Below are 22,746 nucleotides of genomic sequence, written 5' to 3' on the forward strand. Positions count from 1 at the left end.
CAGGCTTTGCCACTGCTGATCCAAAATGCCAGTAGTTTTCTACATCCACATCTGCTGCTTGCGACTAAGCACTACCAAGATTTGGTCAATACGCTACATGCAATCAAATATGTCCCTCCTGTATACTGAGGACAATTCGTCTTTCTTCATTATGAAACAGTGTATAATGAATAAATAGTGAGTAACAGTAGGCTTCTAACTATGGTGATTTGAATATTTCATTCCATGTTTTTTCCATCTCCCTATATGGATTACCATTAAACACAACGTCTAGCAGCATTTAGCACTAATTGGTCTTATTAATATTATTATTACTACTCTTCGTTTTTTCCAAAATTTTCAGCAAAGATTGAATTTGTTATTTATACACCTTTGCACTATCAGCAGTCCTATTCAGACAATATTTAACAATATCTTCCCTGCAGTGGCAGCCACCAGTAAAATTCAGCTACAAGAGAGACTACTGCCTTGTCTATGGGAGCAATAGGGGTGCCAAGAAAGATATTTGTTTAGAGCAAGATTCAGACTCACATTTTGATAAGTGTGGATTCAAAAGACATGAAAATTTTTAAATTGTGCAGAAGTCAGTGGATCTTCATTAAAAAAAATTGCACACAGTGATGACCTGGATTGCTGCCCTGCTTCATTTGATGCATTCTTTTCTTACAGATACTGAGATAATCAGCATAAAAGAGACAAAGGCATTTCCTTACAGGATATTTTTCAAATCCTTTTTTGCAGCTGAAGCCTACCTGGTAGCTCACCAGCAATGATGCATTCATCAGACAGACATCTTGCATACAATGGATACCATCTCATTGCAACGTCTCTTCAAAGCTCAGTAAAGCAAGCTGGTTTCTGGAAGTGCAAGAAAAGCATTGCTCACATGTGCTGCTTGTTGCCAGATAGATACATATCCGGTGCACAATAAATCAACTTAGAACAAAGGGAGCACTGGTAATTGTCTTCCCAATATCATTTTCAAAGGAGACCCTCCCCCTGGAGCCCCTGAGGCCCCTGAGCTGTCTACACTGCAACACACCATTCAGATTGTGCCCATCATTTGTTGTTTCTTATGCACCAGCAGCTTGTGTGTTTGGTGATTTAGTACCATATAAGGAAACTGCATGTGCTCAAAAGAGCTCTACAGATCTTCCATCAGCGATCTGCTTCAGCCATCTCCAACTCATCAGCTGATAGATCAAATCCAAAGTCTCTCAGATTTGAGAATATCTTTTCTTATTATATAACCTTCAGAGTTCAGAGTTCAAGCTTTATTGATTATTGATTGACTACTAAGGATGAATGGCATATTTGGAAACACGTATATAGCATCAATTGATCTGAGCCAAAGCCATGTTAACTTCTGCTAGTTTCAGAACAGGTCCAATTACAAAGAGATTATAACTTTCCATTGTTCATATGGATATTACTGCGAATATGGAGAGAAAACAGGACTCAAAAGCATTTCTAACAAACAGCAGATATGTTGTTGCCTCCTGCATGCCTGCAATTGGTAGATGAAATCTGAGGTGACTACGATGAGCCAATAAAACTTGCAATCAGACTAAACTACTTGCTGTTGCCGTAAGGAGAACATTTAAACTAGTGGGAACATGCCTAAAGAAAATAAACATTTTAAATGTTGATACAAACAGTAAAGTCTGTTTCTGCATATAAATTAGGAAAGATATTGAGACATAATAGCAGCTACCGAACCAGACTATTGCTCACTACCAACTACTGATGTGAGCTCCAGGCTGCAAGGGAGTGGCAGTCTTGAGAACTTCTCATTGCCAACAAAAATCAGAACCAGCCCAGGAGTGGAAATTCCTTGACAACTGGATGTCCCAGTGTCAACAGTAACCAGAATAAATATGGTTGGATCTTCACAGACACTCAAATATTTTATGATTTGTATGGTTTATACAACCACAGAACTTTAAGTAGCCTTTTTTCATACCTTACTGTTTGGTTTTATGATTTGTATTATGCTTTTAAGTTGTCCAGAGCTTTAAGTTGATTTCCTTTGCTTATAAATTAAAACTATTTAGTTGGTTTAGTAAATACAGTAGATGATCTGCTAGACTGATAATTTTTACAGGGCAGCTGGATTAAGTTTATACACAGGGTTTGCATTAGATCTGAGTTCTTCCAGAATCTAGCCTCTTTCAGGATTCTCACTTTATAGTTGTTCATCTTGCTTATACTCAGCCATGCACATACAGAAACACTTCCAATTTTCTGAAGGAACTGAGAAACCGATATGAGTGTTGTCATTTTGAGCTCTTGGAAATCATAGATGTTGGTGAGAGTCATCAAGGATTTATGAAGAGAGCACTGTTACATTCAGACACGCTGGTCAGAAGTTACGGTGAAATCTCTAGCTTCTGGTCACTTGGCTTCATGACAAAGAGCCATTCAGTGGTGACCTAAAGAACACTCAATCAGCAAATTCTGGAACCAAATCTATGCTTAATGCAAGTCCATAAACTTGAATGGATTTAAACTAGGAACATATTTAGCCTACAGATTCTACCATTACCTTGGGATATAGCCTTAGGTAAGTTATTTCAGTCATCTGTCCCCATTCCATTTACTATTTGTAAAATAGAAATAATCTCATTAATGTGAACGTAACCATGCCACTGATAAGTATGATAAGCTCTGCCTTCTGATCTCAAAGCATAAATTCTACCTTCTGAAAACCACAACTACAAAAACAAGAAAAATCTATCTACTAAATGAAAGACTTCAGTATTTCATTGTAACAGGAATTGCTACACTTTAAATCTTTAAAATGTGAGATTTTCCACTCTGAATCTATCTATAAATAGGTGTATTCCTGCATACATACATACAGGTACACACATCTACAATGTTGCACCTGTAAAAGTCAAAGATTGCCATCAGGAAATAAACTAACCTGTTATTTTCTCTGCTTACATATCTCAGTCCATTAATTTCTACTTTGCTTTTCATGCCTATGCAGAGCTTGAGTTTTCATCTACCTGACTCAGACTCATCGGTGGATATTTTCATACTTCATACTTAAAGAAAACTACCAAGACCAGCCTTTCAACTTCTAGAAGCTGCAGAATGCAAAAGCAAAAAAGTTTCCAATCATTCTGAAAGTTCTAAGTGGGACTCATTGAGCTGGGCCTTTTGTTGCTTCCCCCTGCACAGAGGTGACTTTCTCTTTATACAAATGAACATCCTTGATATCTTTTTTTTTTTTTTTTTTTTTTTTTTTGTTTTTTTTTTTTTTTTGTTTTTTGCTTCCTGCTAACTTGGACTAACAGTAGTAATGTAGAAAAAAGATTTAATTGCACCATCTGGCTAGCATTCTGCACATATATAAGATAGGGCTACTTTTTGTTCAGTGTGTTCTAATAAAGGCAAATCTTCCTATGCTATGTGATAGAACCTATTACAGCTCCACAGGAATCACAGAAGGGAATTATCTTTAGAACTGCCAAGAACTCTTACAGATACTTGATAGCTTCATCTGCTTTCCTAGATTTTGACCTACTCCATTGCTAATATCACACCCAGCAGAGCTTTCAGTTTTCTCAAAAGTTGAGTTCTGTAGTCAGAAAACATAAAAAGGGGGATGTTGGTCAGTTCTACTGTGTCTGCATTGTTTTTTCAAAAATCCCTCAAATTGTTCCCATTATCTAAACTTGAGCTATAGAGAAGCCTCTATTTTTCCTGCAGCAACAACTATTTTTTCTTTCAAATACAATTATCTATACCACTGCAAAAGGTATATTATCTAGAAGGACTGTTCAATACATGGGCAGCATTTCTGGTAGTCACCATGAAGATACCAGAGCAGCACATTCTTGGCTACTGAAGAACTTTCTTATCTAACAGGCATTACCTCAAGGTATCAGTAGAGTTACATCGCCTAGAATGTTTGCTGAACTCATGCAATAGCTGTGTCTTGTATTCATGAAGAAGTCTAAAAGATATGACTCTACATTTACCAGGAGAACGGAAAGGGAGAACAGTTAATGATCATTGTGCCTTCACTGTTTTCTCCTTTGGTCCTGTTTTCAGTTGTACAAGTAACTGCATTGAAAACAATTAATTATTTGGCCTCTTCTGACTTTTGAATTGCTCTTCCCTGTATCAATTTCAAAGAATAAAATTAATTTCAGTGACTGACCATTGGCCAAATTCAATTCCGAGCAGTACCTGTATAATTCCAGAGGAGCTCCATTAGTACTGAATAAACTTATGTGACTGAAAGCAGTGTTTACTTATAAACAGATGGCCCTCAAAGGGAAAAAAAAACAGGGTTTCTTGGGGGAATACAAATTCCAAATGCAAAGGAGAAGCCAAATACAGTAAGCTTCTAGGCTTCGCATAGGCTAGAGTTAGGAAGGAGATGGGAAGAGCACTATAAATACTGGTGCTCTGTAGGAACTTAGGTTAGTTAGCTTTCATCTCTAAGTAAATCTTGCTCTGTTTCCAAAGACTCTGAAACCAGTATGATAACTATTAGAAATATCAGCTATCCCTTTGCTAAAACTATCTAAGGAGCAAGCCCAGGACAAATTCAGATGAGCCATACACGCATGATCCTGTATCATTAGTTCTTAATAAAAGCCTAAATTCAGGCATTAAGATGACCTCAGTGCTGCAATACATTTCACAAAAAAATAGGAAAAAAGAATAAAATCTACAGTTATTCATGGGAACAGCTAAAAAAGCTAACAAGCACCTGACAGGCCAGGAGCTTGTAATGACTCACCAAGTCTCACAAAACCACTCTGCTCTAAGACAGTTCTGCTTTTTTTTTAGCTGCCCTTGACTCACCTTCCTACTTCATGTGTCCTTTGAAAGAAAGGAGACACAAATCAGTGTGATGTTCTTCTGGAATGATCCCGGTTTATGATAAGTCTTCTTCATTTTTTTCATTCCCACAAAGACCTATAAAACAAGTTGCTACTTGAATATGCAGCTGAACAAATGGGATAGGCTCAGCATGTCAAGAAAGAAATACTATAGCAGCGGTATCCAGCTAAATGGTCTCAGCTTTTGGAAAGGGTAATTCCACTGGAACTTTGCTTGGAAATACACTGTTTGATGAGGTCATAATAGCTCTTTGCTTTACTTTTGATACTAAACTTGTAAGTTAAGAGAGCTTTTCTCTGCATAATGTAGCAACACAGTATTTTTTAAAGCCTTTTAAATGTGGGAGTTGAATTGTTTTTATTTTTTATGATCTTCCACTATGCTCTTAATTGTAGTTCTCTTTATAGGGCACTAGAACTTGGAGATTGCAACACATACAGAGTGAAGACCATGTTCATATCCGCAGGCATAAGAAACGAGACAAAATTCCCTTGAAGCTTGCACTGCAGAGAAGAACTGCCCCTACCCTTTAGAGAGCCCTTTGGAATGAGGAATAGGAACAGAGCTGCCATAGCATATATATCTGCGGGGATTCTGCTGCTGTGAAGTAGCCCAAAAGCAGTCTAAGACTTGCCAGGGCATCACACCACTTCCAGAGTGACTCTGAAAACTACATCATCTAGATGTAGAGGAAACTTACTATTTAAACAATATCCTAGTATCTAAAAGTGCACTCATTACATATATTAAATGCATATATTCTGGATGTATACAATACCTTGCTGTTACATATAATATTGCAGTTCCTGGATTTTAAGATCCATCTCAACAGTAAACATTCTGTCTGAATGGAGCAACTCTCCTCTTCCCTGCCATATGCAATCACCACAGACTACATATTACGTGTACACTCACAGATGGCTTTGAACATATTGCAATCTCTCACTGTATAACAAAGTCCCTTTGATGTGTCTGTTTGTTGCCTGTAAATCAGTGCAAGACTTCAACGGTCCACTGGGAGCTTCAGGTTAATGAAGTCCATCATTTCTATACAGAAACTGGTATGATCAGCGACTGATGTAACCAGGTGGTAACAGCCTGATGGTAAGTCTTCACAGTCCTTCCACTTCCTCCCTATCGCTTCTTTGTCTTAAAACAGCTGTTTAAAGTAAAACGAATAAGCAACTTTGGAAGAAAGCCAGAAGGAAAAAAAACTTCTCTAATTGCTGAAAAAAACATATACTGCACATGGATAGAAGCATGTTTCCAGAGAATTTCCCATTAAAGAGCTACACTGGGACCCAATGCATCCTTTTCTGCTAGCAGAAGCTTTACAAACAGCTTTGTGGCATGGTCAGTTCCTTTTCTTTATGTAAGACCCTGTATTCTCTCACTGCAGTAATGACAACAGAAGGAGCAAGCTAGGAATCCTTATTTCACCATCTTCTTTTGAAACTTCCAAGTGTTCAGCATCTGTTAACCTAAATCCTACCAGGGTTCTTATACTTTACCTTGTACTCTCCCTGGCCTTTTGAGGGGATATGAGGACGGAAAATGTGGTTTAAAGCTCTTTCAAGGGAAGCAGCAGATGTCAGAGATGCTAGAAGACTGGTGTACCTGTGGTGGTATACCCCTACCATGAGATTTGTTAGATTGTTCACGGGGCTGAAGGGAAGGAGTTGTGCATGCTCTAGGGTGGAATGAATTGGTAGTGCCACCATGGTGACAATACTGCAAGCTGGAGCCTGTGGAACTTCCTGGCCTCCATGCTGGGTTTTTCCATTTGATCAAATCTCAGGGCTAGGACTAATCAAAGTGCTATTCAAACAGATAATCACCCTTAGAAATAGCCTAGAGCAACAAACAACATAATATATTGGAATGGAATGAAAACTGGGTGAAGGCACAGGGCAGGCCTGCAGCAGCTACTAACAAATACTAAGCTGCCCTGCTCAGGACAGCTTCAGAAAAACTAAGGCAAAGGTGGAAAGGGGAGGGGAATTTGTTATCTAGGTTCAGCTACATCTACACACATTGAGCACAGCAGTGCTCAAAAAATGTGTCATCACTGAACACTCACCCTCTACAATGGTTGGCCAAATTCAGGTGAGGTGATATCAGGTGGTAGGTACTCATTGGCCCCCTCAGGGGAAGAGGAGGGTTGGGCGCTCTTGGAAGCGGGAAGGTTGAGTCACTCCCATTGTATTCTCCTCTAAGCAGTCCTGCAACATATTATGAGATTAGATGTGTAATCTGTACTGTTGCCAAAGTGGTAAATGAATAAAGGGGATTGCAAAAGGAACGGAAACTCATTAAAATGAAATACTGTGTGAAAGTGAGTGGAAACTATATCACAGAAAATAATAAAGAATAAAAGTTTAAGTAAAGGAGATGGCATTTTAAAGATTCTTAGCTAGTACTGCATTGCCAAAGTTACTTGCTGAGCACTAACATTATCATCCCATTTTCTAGCAAATATAGAGACATGCCTAAAACTCTCTAGATACAATTGTAATATTTAAGAAGATCTCTTTGGAAAAATTATGACTTTCAAAATTCTCTCTCCTCTTTTTTTTTCGAACTTTGTTTCTCCAAATTTGGGGAAGAATTTATGAGTGTGTGGGGGTATATGTGGGAGTTGGGACCACCTAAAAAATTCATCCATAGTCTAAAGACATCACCACACCTATCAGTATTCCACAGTGCAAGAGTAAGGAAACTCCCTGAAACTTCTTTATCTCTAAAGCTGGAAAAAGTTTTTCATCTTCAAAAGCCCCACTCTTCTTTCTAAGTAATATTCGAACTATAATATCCAGAGTTACAAAAACAAACTACAGAAACTGCAGAAGTACTGTAGAAACAAATTGTATTGTACTGGAAATTGCATTACATTTCTGCCAAAGATACTCCTAATAATTTTTAAATACCAAGAAGTTAGCTGGATACTTTATAGAACGAGCGTATGTTGTGCCTGTCTGGAACAAACTAATCATGAGGCATGAGACTGGGGCCACTGAAATTCTAAGGATCTCTGTTTTGTTCTTGATTCAGCTACTGATTTTCTTCCCATGACTCCAAGTCATCCATTCTTTCTTTCTATACATCACTTCCCCAGGTGTAAAATGGGGCTGATGTTTTCACAACTCAACCTTTAAGAAAGCAGGGCTCCTTATGTTTTGATTTTGGTAGAAAAGAGGACTTGGACTGCACAGACATCATTTTCATTCAGTGTGATCCATCATGCTCTGCTGTTTAGAAGCTATTGGAAAACTCACTACTGCCATTTCTCCAAGGTACTGAAGCTTTGACACAATGATAACTGGTGCACGTTAGGGGAAAAAATGCATAGAATAGAACTCAAGAGTGAACTTTTTCTATAATGACTACAGATCTTGAGATGAAGTATGCTTGGAAATGCTTTATTTGTCCTAACCAGTTTGGACCCTGAAATACCAAAGTTATACTGACCTGGTGCTTTATACCATCCTTGTAGGATATTGGAACAATTCCATGGATTGCAGGCAAAATACACACTGGAGCTGTTGAATTGAGCATGTTTTCCTGCTGGAGAATGCCAGGCACAGAGATACAAGCAGGTCCTGAAAGAAAACAAGACAAAGAAGCAGAAATGGGACGCATCCCAGCAGAGGAAAGTGCAGCTACCACACATGGTTCCAGCTGCTGACACTCCTGCATACAGGGATCTAATTCACAGGTCTAGCATCCTGAGTTGGAATTTGCTTTGGGATATGTCACTCTGGTTCAGTTTGGCTGGCTGGCTGGCAGCCATGGAGAGAGCAACACCTCCTGCCAGCAGACTGAGGGATGGATCACACTTAAATCAATTAAGTACTTAAATATTTGTGAGGGTAACAGCCGGCTCTTAAAGGACCCCTGGCCAGTGCTCTAGTTGTGAGCTGGGTCTATTATACATGTGTCTGTATACACTGGATTAGGTATTCATACTTAACTGTTTCAGCATGTGATTGTTTGAGCCAAATGTTTGCTTCTAATGTAGCCTTTGCATCTCTTTAATTTCTTATTTTCTACAGTCTTCTAATGCTAGGTGGCATAGGCCAGAAGACAAGCTGTCTAGAAGCTAGAACTTTGTTTCTCTTTCAGTACTTACATATCTGTTTGGATAATAAGGAACTGGCAGCTGATTTTTCCACCATGCTTGGCACCAAGATGACTGTGTCTTCCAGCATCCTCAGGAGCTAGCACTAAAGCCTCTTTACTGGAATTTTGCTTTACAGTGAGCAGAAGAGTCTAACAGAACTTATACTGTATATCCTGATAATACCTAGTTCTCCCAAAAGGCATGCAGAGTTTTAAGCTTCATAAAAAGGTCTTGCCATTGAATCCTTTTAAAATTAGAGTTTGCCTAACTAATAACAGCATGCTACACTCGAGACATTAGTCTCAAAGAGTTTAATTTGCCTGTAGCAATGTCACAAGCGGCAAAAAAAAGTAACTATGTACCAAACCAAATACTTACAAGAAAATCCAGAATAACATCCTCTTTAAAACACTGTCACTAACATAAGAGCCATACCTTCTTCCTAACTGCCAAAATCATTTCAACACTATGTAACACAGTATGAACCCTAGTAACAAGCAAAAAGCTGAAAAGCTGTGTTTTGTAGCACTTTCCTCTCCTCTCCTATTGAAGACTTCTGTCTAAATGTAAGAACTTTCGCTTATCTATTATTTCATTGCAAAGAAAATATAAACTGATGTTAGATAATGGCATGTGTCTATACAACATTAGCAATAAGCCAGAATAGCATTAAAATATCCATCCCAGACATGCTTATTTAAATAAAAATTGAGAATGTGTAGCAATGAAGGAAATGTGGGAAGTAGCAGGAGATAAGTTAATCATAACTGCCCATCTTACAGATGTTCCCTAAAAGACCAACTCATGGCATAGGAATGGGATAACTATATTAGAGAAAAGGCTGTACGAGCTGGAGAGGCAGAAATATTAATTTAATCTGCTAGAAATGATCAGGGCAATTCTACCTTGTGAGAGTTCACATTTCTCCAAGTGGACCACCGTGGCAGAAGCCCATTCTTTCCAGTCCAATGCCAGTGGAAGAGTTTAATTTGTACATTACATTGCTTCCAGCTGGAGCTGGAATTCAAAGATTAGCGAAGATCAGTTGTTATTATTCAGCTTTTGATTTTCTAAAATCTCTAATTCTTGCAGAGTTTGGCTGTTTTTCAAAAAATACAGATGAAGTCTAAAGCATAGGTAAGTATTTATTACTGGTATCCATAGACAAAGACAACAGAACTCCAAAAGAATGTACAAGCAGCATGGAGTACAAGTGTATTAATAGATACAGTAAGGTGTCCAGTTCTGGGTCTATTCTTTAGTCCATTACTATCTTGCTGGTTGAATCTGGACAAGTCATTTAATCTCTGTGTCTCAGTTTACCTGCCAGAAAACAAGTACAATGCCAATGCACCTTATACTACAGAAAAGATGAAAGAAATAAAGTTTGCAGACTTCTCTGAGATCTTTTGATGAAGTTGAGAAGTCAAAGCTTTGCAAAATTATGACAACTTGAAAATCTTTTTTTCTTTTTATTATCACGCTGATGAAAAATTAATAATAATATATTTTCCTACCAAAATGTTACTTATTGTGGCTGAGAAAGCTGAATTCTGCAAGGCTGCGGAAGTATTGTTAAAACCGCTTTATAAGCAACACTGTGCCTGGATCCTCTGAATGACCTATCTTTGATAAAAAGCCTAACATCTACAGAGGAAGCTAGTTCAAACACAGAAAGAGAGAGAATATTTTGAATACATTTTAAAGTTTATTTTCTTAGTAATTTTTAAGTCAAAAGTATTGTACACAACCAAGTAGTGCATAGCACTGAATTCATCACTTTGGCTACCACAGCTCAAAGAGGGACAAGGAGGCTACTTATTTACCTCTATGTCAAGTATGTAACATCTATTGATAACACCTGCATAGCAAAATACAAGCAAATAAATCTTCATTTATGCCAAGTGTAGTCTGTTTTGTAAATACAAAATCAGAAAAGATACATAAATATAACAGTATGCCTTTCTTTTTTTCTTATATACTCTATGTAACATGAGAGTAAAATCTGGAATAGCTTTGCAGTAACTTAGATTAAGACCAGATTCCCATGATTCAGAGTTTCACAAACATTCCTCAGCATTTTTTGTCTTGTACCATTGTAATAAAAAAGTTGCAAAAAGAGAGCAAGCTTTCTGGACAGTATTCCTCAGCCACCTTTCTCTGATCAATATAATCTATATCTTCAACACAGTCTTGGGAATTTTGTTCTGGTTGCTTTTTAGTGATAGAAGCAGATGCTGAAGCTTGTGCACCTTCCTTTGCATGATGAGTTGCATTCCCTTTCACACGACCCACTGACATTAGCAGGCTTGAACTTGTCAATTTGAGATGAGCAGTTTGTGGGCCTTTCCTACAAACTTTAGATTTTAGGACACTTTTGGGGTCTTGACAGATCTGCTTTTGTTTCTTTAGGGATCGGGAGACTTGCTTCCAGTAGGATTTCTGGTTTGCTGCATACTGTGAACAGCTGGAAGGGTCTCCTGAGAATTCACACCAGAACTTGTTTTCACCATTCTTGCATTCTATGTGCACAGTAGCAGCACTGATGTCAGTCACCGCCCAGGTGCACTCAGCATTTTCTTTGGTTTTAAACTTGCCTTTAGGTGATGCCTTTCCTCCTTTTGACTTCTTTCCCTTTTCATTCTGTTGGTTAGATTCAGCTTGGCTTTTTCCATCCTTTTCTACACCTTTTCTTTCTTTTTTTCTTTCCTTCTGTCTTTCACAATTAGCTAGTAGCATCTGAGAGACCAGAATCAGCACACAAAGAAGTCCAAAGCTTTTGATCTTCATGGCCTTTGTTTAGCTTGTTATCTGCTTTCCAAATGAAAAATAATATATATATTAAAATATTTTCACTTAATGCTGGAATGAATACTTGCGCTATTTTGGACATGATATTCCATTGCTTTTTGACAGCATATTAAAATGATGTTACTGACAAGATCCTCTAGCCTATGTGTGAACAATCTTTGGGTTCTAGAGCCATTTCATATTATTCTTGAGAAATGTAAGTCTCTCTGATCCAATTACTTAATTATCCATGAAATATGAAATAGCTCAAACAGAAGACACTCTTTCCCAGGACATGCTACTGCCCCATGATTGACATACTTTAATTAAAAAAAAAAACTCTGTTGGAGTCAGAGAAGAAATCTGAACTTGGGACTTGTCTATCTTAGGTGAATGTCTGAAGATAAAGCAATTGTTTGTTCCCATGACTTCTGATTTCCTGGAGCTTTTGTGAACGACACATAAGCCATTTTGACTCCAATCTTTGGCTTTTCTTTAAAAATGCGCCAAACAGAAATGAAGCCATTTGTTTCGAGTTGAGTAAAAATTACTTCTTAGGCCTCTTGCAAATTGTCTTAATTCACTAGTAATGCCAATATTTCAATTTTTTCTTGAGAAAAATTATTTTAATCTTTCCGGACACCAAAAAGATTAACTATTCACACATTCTTCAGTGCCTTCACTGTTAAACAAATAAAAGTATCTTCTTGTTTTTGAAGTTTCCATATAACAAAGCAGCAATTCATGTGATGGCTTGCTAAGATGGTGTTTATTCAGCATTCACCTATCTGCAAATATCTTTAGTTTCATAAATTTACTAATACTGAAAATACAGGTATTCAGCAGATACGAGCAGGTCCTACTTTTGCAAAATTCTTATTTTTTTTTTTTTTGTATCATGCCTTATTCCATATACAGATTTTCACTGCATTAAAAAATACTATAAATTGATCTTTCTATAAAGTGTGTGGTATTTAAAGTTCTATTGCAAATATGACAACTTATATGATTAAAATAAATAACGATGTGACAGTAATGTTCTGTTTCAAGTAGAACAGTGTGGAAGTAAGGTAACTACAAGACATACCTTGCACAGTACTTGGAGTTATCAGTAGGATGAAGCTCGGCTCGTTCAAAAGAATCAGAGCTACTTGTAAAAGCAGTGTGGTATTTATAAAGGCAGAGACACACCTTCAATTCTCCAGTAAGACTATTACAACACAATAGGATACTTCAGTGCCATGTTCATTTACCTCTGCCACACCTCCTTGGAAAAATGCCAGTTCTCATTCATAGCATTAAAAGAAAGGGGGGGGGGAACAGCTACAGTGGAGTGACAAGGTGCGTTTGCATAAATGAGATGTTACTTTAGCCAACTCCTTCCCTCTGAGCACAATGATAAGAACATTATTAAATTATGAGTTTCTTAAAAAAGAAAAAACTCTTTTCAATCACCAAACACCATATCTATCAATGACTTCAACAACTTGCACTACCATTGAGTTTAGTAGAATTTAGGTAGTACTGTTTATTCATTCTTTATAAAATGAAATCTATTCCATGAAGCATTCTGAAGTTACCTTTGGGACATTTCCTTAACTCATCTTGCAAAAATATATTCGTGAACATTTTAAAATCAAAATAGATTTTATTCCTTTGCTAGGAACAGCATTCATTACAGTGAGATGGTCATAACCACGAAGTACAGAAACAAATTCAAGCTCCCTCAGAATTAGTGACTAAGAGTGACAATCTAAGAGCTGGGACTGATTACACAAAACTGATTATGCTCTCCCCTCTCTGCCAGCTTCTGTGTACATAAAGAAGTGGGTTACATTATAAGACTATATTATGGGACCATGTCTAATGCATGGTAACCTGAAAAAGAATATGACAGCGAAAGCATAGGCTTTAGACAAATATAAAAATGCAGTGCATTCAGACCTGGGATCTGTCTGCCTTGAAAGAATGAACAGAGTAGTAAGTGCCTTTTTAGCTAAGGTATTTCAAGTGGTTTTACTGGAGAGAGATAAGGGTGATATTTGTTATATGTGCTTCGGAAAAACTTCCAAGGATGTAAGAAGAGATGAAAGTAGGCAGGTCTTTTCTTTTGACTCTTTCCCATAGATATAAATGGAATGAGAAAAAAGGATCTAAAGCTCCAGGTAAGGCAATGTCTGCAGTGGTTTGGAGATGAGTAGATTGAACTTTCATTAAAAAACAGAAGCCAGAAAAGGAAGAAAAAGAGTAGTTCTGTAATGTGTGCACAGCAGATAAAAGTGGGGAGGGAGATTCATATATTTGAAATACAAAGGGTCTGATTTGTGTGCTAAACCAATCTGCTAACCCATCTATGTATGTTCAGCCACCTCTGATGCTTTCTGACCAAGTTCAGCCACTGGATTTGTATTGCACACCTCTGACTGGCATGAGATAGTATTTGCAACACTCCACTAAATATAAAAGATTTGTGGTTGGCACTGACAGAGACTAATGAAATAAAGATAATTCAGGGATCAGAAAATGTTTAGCAGTGACTCAGATTGGATAGGAATCAGAGGGATAATGTAAGAGATAAATAAAGGAGGGATTATCCCACTCAGGAATCCTAAACTAACCGCTCATACTATGTACAGCATTTTCTGGAGAGTTTAGCTTGGATCCTCAGAACAGTGCAGCTGTGTTAGCGTGGCTATGTGCCCAAACTAATGAGCCCCTCTTCAGGGTTAATTACTTTGGGGACAGCATCAAGCCAAAGTGGTTACACTGCCTCAGGTTCTGGCACTAATTGAGGTATGTCTTTACTATGCTGCATTGCTTTATGTAAGCACCCTATAAATTGATTTGTGGATGGCTGATTAAGGGGTTGGTTTGGTCATATCACCAAAAAACAACAACAAAAAAGGCAACCCTCTCCCCCCCAAAAAAATCAAAAAGACTCTCACACCTCAGCCCTTAAAATATACTCTTAAAATAGATCTAGGTGATCTAGGATCATGATTGGCCTGGAACCTCTATGCCACTGGTCATAGTCTGAAAATAAGTATTAACATCTGTAGTCTGCAATCTCCATGTCCTCATCAGTGAATCCACTTCCTCCAGTGACCCAACATAACAGACGTGACCTCAGTTTTTAACATCTCTCCAGCTTTCTAATTTCTAGTTTCTTCCCCCTGCCTCTCCTTCCTCCATTCTTTTTCCCTCTTCAAGAGAACCTGAAAATTGTAACCAATGCAGAAAATATAGACCAGATATTTTCTTTCCATTTCTTCTACTGTCTACATTTTTTTCATAAGATCAGTAGTATAACTAGGGTCTCTTCAAAAAAGTTGTCTAAATCGAGTGCAGCTGAATGACTTCTACAAATTGAGGAGACAGAAATGTGATAAATATGCAAGAAATCATGGGCAAGGGGACTGAACATGACTGACTGAGCACAAGGTTTACAGTAAGAAATGATGCATTCCTATCCTAGCTCTGCCACAGACTCTCTGAGCTGTTCACAAGATGACAGCCTGCCAGATGTTCTTTATCTGGAAAGCAAATATAATAATTATTTTCATAGATGATACTGTAATGATTTTTTACGGGTATTTACAAAATACTGTTTACTGGTAAAATTAATCACAATATATTGAGAATATATAAGCTCTCAATCACTCCCCACTTCCAAAATTGCTTATTTTGACAGTTTTTCCCCCAAGAAAATACATTTTAATGTCAATCTGTTTAGTTTTTCAGATCTGCAGAGTATTGCTTTAGTTTGGTCGTGTAGCTTGCTTTGGCTTGGCTTGTTTTGAAAAAATTAAGGCAAAGGTAAATAAGTGATCTCCAAGGAGATTCAGACTATTAACGGAATATGACCATTTAGGAATGTGTCTCTGTGGTGATGAAGAGAATTTTGTTGACCACATGTGTCTAGGAAAAGGAAAACTTTTATTCCAAATGCAATTCACAAAGTTTGTTAAGCCCTGGCAGGAGGAGCCCTCCAAACTGAAACAAGGACAAAAGAAGTTGAGATATCCTACGGAAAGTATGTTGAAACAAACTTAGAAGTTTACCTTGATTTTGAAACATTCTGAACTCAAAGAAGTTATAAAGAACAATTGCCATTACCAGTTAAGTGTGATCATCCTCAATTATACAGGATGTTAAATAATGATACCATGTTAAACAACAAAGATGGTTGCTACTGCAAGAGTTTGTGAAAAACATACCCCAATATAAGCAAATCCTAAAATTTTGGTCCCTCCATACTTCCATTTGATAATACTACAAGGTCATCAAAGAAGAGATGGGATTAGATAGATACAAATCCTACATGAAATCCTAGAGCTCACAAGCTACTCCTTCTAAAAATGAAATAATGAGAAATTTGAAACGTTACTTCCTAAAAGAAAACCAAACTATTTTTTCTCTTATTTAGAATTCAGCTTTCATAAAATACATAGGATATATTTCATCAAGCAAAAAATATCTTAAAAGTCTTGTAAATTGGAGAGACACTACATAGATATTTGTGTTTTATACTTTTTTCCCCATATCAAAAAAAATCAACATCTAAAGTCAACACCTGAATTCTACAAATTTTTGTAACTTTTGGCTTCAATGGAAGATATCACTTATGGCTAAAGATTCTCCAAGTACAATAATTTCATTATCCTGTGGTTTTGAGTAAGTTGGCTGCTTGATTTGTTACCATCTATTTACTATATTCAGGGCATGCTCAGGTTGTTCTGGCAGCCCTGGGAAAGCAGCTATTGACTAATTGCCATCTGAACTATTTAGTTTACTAAGATTTTTATAGCTTAGAGCAATGAAAGAGCCTGTCTGTCTGACCAGAATAGCCTGCAAGATACAATCAGACAAAGGATTACTCTCTTATAGAATAATAAAATGAGTAAAATAATAAAAAGATGCTATTGTAAATTACTGTTGGCTACTTGACTGGAATCTGTACTCAAAAGTAATGGCAACTCATTCCTATTTACGAGAAGGAAGAATTTGACACATTCCCTGAAATCATCAAATACATACCACTAGAATATAAGGGACTGTCTTACAAGCAGCACTATTTACCATAAGCACTGAGCTTAACACTTAAGCCAAAAAATTCTTTCAGTTGTCATGAATACCTGAATTCTTTAAAGTCTTGGTGTAAAAAGTTCTTCATATGCTTATTCAGATGAATAGCTGTTAAAAGCCTTTGCACTATAAACCCTGCAACTCTGGTGGATTTACTAAAGCAATACTAGGGTGAAAAATGAGATTCAACCCTCTTCTAGTCCTACTCCACCTGCTCATAAAGTTTTTTCTTGATGAGAAATTTGAGACAACTTAGGCATTTGTTTCATTTTTCTGAAGTATACACAGCAAAAGTATTAACTTATCCTATATAAGTAAAGTGGACCAATATTATTTGATGGTTATAGTATGGTTTGGAACATTTCAAATCCTTACATCACTGGTGAAATTCTTCCACAACTTAATGTGCTTGAAGCATAGCATAAACATCCCTTACATGCACTAGGGTTGTAAGACTCAAGCTCACTGAAAAGCCCTGCTGAAAGCTCAGTAAGTCCAAAGAATGACTACAAATGTCTGGATTTCACAGATACTGGGTGGCTTTTATCATTTTCACTTCTGACATAAGTCTCTGAAGGCACACAGAAAGGACAAAGGGAATGGACAAATCTCACCTGCAGGGTTTTTTTGTGTGTTTAAACTGACACCAGCATGTTCTGATACACAGCAAACAGAAGTAGTTAACAATGAAAAAGGTTTCTTGAACAACATTTTCCAAGTTCTAGTGAAACTTGTTACAGTTAGCAAAAGCTGAAAGGCCACATCTCCCTACGAATTTAAGATAGACTTGAAGTTTACTCAGTTGACTGACAGAAGTTGTGATGCCTCTGATTCTACTGTTCTTTCAAAAGTTATTAGTTTTTCCTTGGAAAATTTTTAACTCTACAGCTCCTCCATGTGGAGATTATTAACAACCAAGAAATGAATAATCCTAAATACTAGTTATTAATACTTATTTTTACAGGTTTGCAGAAGACCAGCAATATTCTAAATATTTAGGCCATTTTTAGAGGAATTCAACCCTGTTCAGACTGACTGAAATAAAACCATTTTCTGAAAACAGACGAAAAGCAGTGTAGTAATTTTTAGCTAGATGAGAATGCCATTGTCAACACTATAGTATCGCAATTCTAATTTAAATTACCATTTTTCTTAGTTATTGTCACATAAAATACATGAATTTTATTGATATTCAATTCCATTTGTTCCTAAAGAGCTGTATTGGAATCTCAAATCTACATTCTTTTTCATGCTTTCAGGTGATTTGGGGCTTTTCTCCCATAGAATGATGGAGAGGACCCTACACCCTAGTTAACTACCCTTCTGGTTGGGAAAGGGGCTAAAGACTGTATCTAATAAAAATAATCTTCACATAACCACTCCCCATACTGCCTATTCACAGCCTTCATAACCAAGTTCTAGATTATCTAATGCAATACTTAAAACAATCATTTAATAGATACTGAATATTATCTGCATGTTAATGATGACATTGGCCAAATTACCTCAGAAAACTACTAAGCCTCATGTTTGGGGAGCAGGAGGAGGAACCCCCTGCTCATTCTCATAGGTGAATTAGAAATGCTTGGTGTTCTCAAAGGTTGCTCAGATACCTTACAGTCTTCACAAAAATATCTGACCTATGCCTGTACTTTTTGAGGCTGAACAGGAAAAGTTCAATGGTTCGAACTCACTTCCACTAATGATTAATGTAAGAGTGCATCACATATACGGTGAAATTGGCTTTCCTGTTGCTTTTGTAAAGTCTTTCCTAAAGTCAGACCCAAGAAATGGCAGGGAAAGTGGTAGAATTCTTTCTATTTTACTTTCTATTCTACTCATGTTTTGACCTCAGATTTTAGAATACATGGAGCTAAGCAATTTCTTCTTAAAACAGTATTTTAAAGATTCTTGAAGTGTAATTGAGCCCAATGAAACCCTAGTTTATCCTCATTTTAGTGCCACTAAGAACTCCAAAGCTGTTCTAAACCAGGTAAACTGCCCATTAAAGCACAGTTTATAGATCAAAATGGCTCTACGGGTGCCCGATCCCTATGAGGAGTGAGATGCAGTGCATCAGACAGGTTCCTTCCATTCCAGCACCAGGCTGATCTCAAGAAGTAAAATAACATTTACACAGTTTCTGTACTGGTTGAATAAAAAGAGATTTTGAAGACGAACAAAATCTATGAATCAATCTCAGAAAAGCATTTCAAAATAGGAATTTATTTTAAAGGTAGTATGAAAACAGAATGTCTAAAAAAGGGCAAAAGAAACCTTTTTCATAACTGTCTTTTCCCCGTGTAGCTACTTGTAAATTTTAGTTTTGGAATAATCAGTGAAATCTTGGCCTTCTCAAGGGACCTTTTCTGTTAATCCATCAATACATACTCTGCACACCTAGCTGCCCTAGACCTGATAATTTGTGCAGAGCTTTTTTTATACAAAAACACAGACTAGATTTTAAATATTATTATTTATGATCCACTCCTTATCAGCTCTTCCCCTCCTCCCAAAATCCACATATTTGAGATAATGAACAGAAAGGATCAAAGAGTAATGGTTTTAATTAAATATAAACATAGCTAGACCAGAAAAACACTGTTGCATTCAGATGGGAGATTTACATTAAACTATGTGCTGGCACACACAGGCACGTCTGTATTCACTGGGCACACTGTGTATATATATATTAATCTATACTTCATAGTATGACAGATTTACAGTTGAGGAATTAAGAAGAGGAAAATATGCATGCAGATAAAATTATACGCGGCAAGACCTAAGAAAGTAATGGAGTTTGCCATGCAGAATTTCATTGTTTCTAATATGCATAACGACTGATTTTAACAACAGTAAAACTACAAGAGCTTATTCATTTCCAGAATGTTCCTAAAGAACAGCAGCAATATACTTTTGAATGCAATGAAAGTGTAATACAGAGACAACAACAAATAAAAGTTTTGTAACTCTTAATCTTTGCCCTGAAGCATAGTGGCTAAAGCGCAGAACTGAAGATAAAAGAGATGTCTGATAGAAGAATTGCCATTCTATCTCTATTTGAAAATCTCTCTAGCTTATATTTTGCCAATGATCAGCACCACAAGGTCCAGGAAACCTGGAACAGTTAGAATCTAGGACTTCTGTTCCTTATCTTAATTACAGATCAAAATGTGACTGCTTCCGAGTCTTCTTAAGGTTCTGCTGGCAAAAACTTGATCCAGGCTGAAATTAGTGGCAAAACTGCCACTGTTACTAGGCTTACACAGTTTCACATCAGTGTGAAACTGGCTGTTATGAGCTGAATAAGAGCTAGAGTAAGTGCAAAATCAGCAGACTGGCCATTTTGGTTTTGCTGTTGTTGCTTTTGAGGGCAGAGTTTGGTATATCGGGCTTCCACCACGCATTTCACATCCCTCTCCACCTTCACTCAGGACCTTCACAAAAGCACAAGGACCTGGCTGTGCTTTGCTGGTATCTCCTCTCAACCCCTGGCCCCTATACCGACATTGCAATCACTCAACTCCCTCATGAATACTCAGTACTCCAGAATCGACTTGACTCTTTATCTTGCCTTTGCCCAAAGCCCACTCTGCTGCCAGACTGCTTTTAGCCTGCCCATACGAAAAATGAAGAACTACCTCTATCTATGTCCAGTTTCATCCAACAAAAATACACAAAGTTTTTTTGTTGTTGTTGTTGTTTTTTGTTTGTTTTTTGTTTTTTTGAATACAGCCATTCGCATACAGGTAACAGCTTGTCTCTGTATGAAACCTCAATGCCCTGCGAGCTGCTAACATGTTCAGGTTCCACTGCTGATGCACGTGAGGGTAAGAGTTTTTCTGTATGTGCTTAGCTAGTAGAATTGCAAAAACAGATATGGAAATTTTGTTTCTGCTTAAATATTCACCTGCTGCTATGTAACATGCTAGTTTCTATCTAAACACCAGCTATCAGAAGCTTCTTTACGTTTCTTTGGCTCTTTCCTAATCCTTCGAAGATGGGTAACAATACTTGTCTATTTCAGAGAGACATTAAAAAGTTACCTTTTCTTTTTTGAAAGATACCCTGAAATATATATGTGAACAAAACGCAACGCAGAAATAAAATCTATTACAACTTAAAACAATTTCTACAGTTGAAAAACTAAATTCTAGCTGAGTTCAGTATTCTGTTGTGTTCAGTTTTCCTCTCCTTTCCAGGTCTACAGGCTGAAAAGTGATGTGCTCATGCAAAGCCATTGTAGAAAGCAAAGCAGCAATTATATTGTTATATTTCTCTTTCTATAGCAACAATTTGTAACTAAGATAACACAGGAGAAAACAGAAATTATGAAGTAGAAAATTAATTACCTGTTTCCTTTCCAGGTTGGTTCTTTCCCTCTCTGAAATGTTTACACTGTGCCTTTCTTCACATAAATATTGAAGGCAGTCTAGTCATCTGCACTAGTTTCTAGTCCTTGTCAGTGTGTTTTCTCTGCTCATGTATATCATGCAGAAGCTACAAAGTAGTAGTATAATGTTCTGAGAGAACTGAATATTAACTTAGAGAAATCATGCCTTTGCTATCTGTGTTTAACTAAGTATGTGGATGGAAGAGCCATTATACATACGGAAGAATAATTTTTCAGGTGGTGAAGACTTATGATAACCTTTTATTTTGGATCCTGGGTTCTCTTCTAAGTCAGAAACATTTATGACACAACCCTCCACATAAAGAGATTTATAGTGAGGGGAAAAAAAAAAGAAAGGTTCGCCCATTTCATCACATCACTATGATTTATCTATTGTACTTTGAGTGGAGTACATTCCTGCCAAAAGACAGTGCTATGGTGAGGTGAAATGTGTAGTGCTCTATAAAACATTTTAAAGTTATCTAAGTTGAAAGAAAATAGTGTTGCTGATTTCTTTTAGTCATTGCCCAACCTGTGCCAAGAAGATCTCCAAAGCAAATGCAATATAATCAGTTTGAAGCAAAATCAAAACTTAATGAACCAATTCCCATTAAAATGATTTCTGGCCCAAGAATATAATAACCAACCACAGGTGATGCTCTTGCCCACGCAGCTGAGATGATTCTTGCATGTTCTTCACATGTATATCATGGGCCTTTTTTTTTTTTTTATCTCCCAGGTCACAAGGCTTTTTAGCAAAATGGAAGGGAGTGACTTGTTGTGAGGTGCAGGTAGAAGAATTAATCTTTGTGAAAAATAATTCCTATCCTCTTGAAACAGCTCACCTTTCTGGCAGATGCTATGTGGATTTCTATAAAGATATTTCAACAATTCTTGAAACTTCTTTTGGATGAAAAAAGGCAGAAACGGAGGAGTCATAGGAGATTAAGCTAGTCTATGCAAATCTCAGGTGAAGACATTATTTGTTGTCCCAACATCCCCTGTCTCTACAGCCTGCTCCAGCAGGTACTCTCTAGGCAAGCACACCGCTGTGCAGCCCGAATCCACCAGCACGTCTTGAAAGGCTGAGCAGCGTGGCTTGACTGGCCACCTCTGCCCCCCAGTGCCAGTACTGCCGCCTTGCCTGTGGTGCCTCCTCTAACGCTCCTCAGTGCCTGTGAAAGCTGTCCCTGCAATGAGCCTCCCAGGGCGGGCGCACAAGATGGCGGCACGGCACACACAAGATGGTGGCACGGCACGCACAAGATGGCGGCATGCAGAACCCCACACCCTCCCACAGGTGCGATTTTGGAGAAGTGCATCCCGCCTGCAGGACCACAACCACCCCCTCAGACTGGTGCTCCCCATTGCAGCCAGACTCTGCGAAACAGCCCAAACGCATTCGTCTGCAGGCAGAACGCCCTCGCTGGCATGGCAGTCGGCCACGCGGCACACAAGCACAGCAGTGCGCAGCCCCCCAGCCTGCAGAGCACCC

At 37.7% G+C, this 22,746-nt stretch overlaps 1 protein-coding gene across 1 annotated transcript; it reads right to left on the reverse strand.

The window, feature by feature from the left end:
* Positions 1 to 11,056: 11,056 nt before the first annotated feature.
* On the reverse strand, positions 11,057 to 13,000 carry FGFBP1 (fibroblast growth factor binding protein 1). The gene is made up of 2 exons (XM_062574908.1): positions 12,857 to 13,000; positions 11,057 to 11,794 (listed from the first exon to the last, which is right to left on the reverse strand). The coding sequence occupies exon 2, from the start codon at positions 11,771 to 11,773 to the stop codon at positions 11,057 to 11,059; it is 717 nt and encodes a 238-aa protein (XP_062430892.1). The 5' UTR covers positions 11,774 to 11,794; positions 12,857 to 13,000.
* Positions 13,001 to 22,746: the final 9,746 nt, after the last annotated feature.

This window comes from Rhea pennata, chromosome 4 (genome assembly GCF_028389875.1).
Source record: "Rhea pennata isolate bPtePen1 chromosome 4, bPtePen1.pri, whole genome shotgun sequence".
NCBI lineage: Eukaryota > Metazoa > Chordata > Aves > Rheiformes > Rheidae > Rhea > Rhea pennata.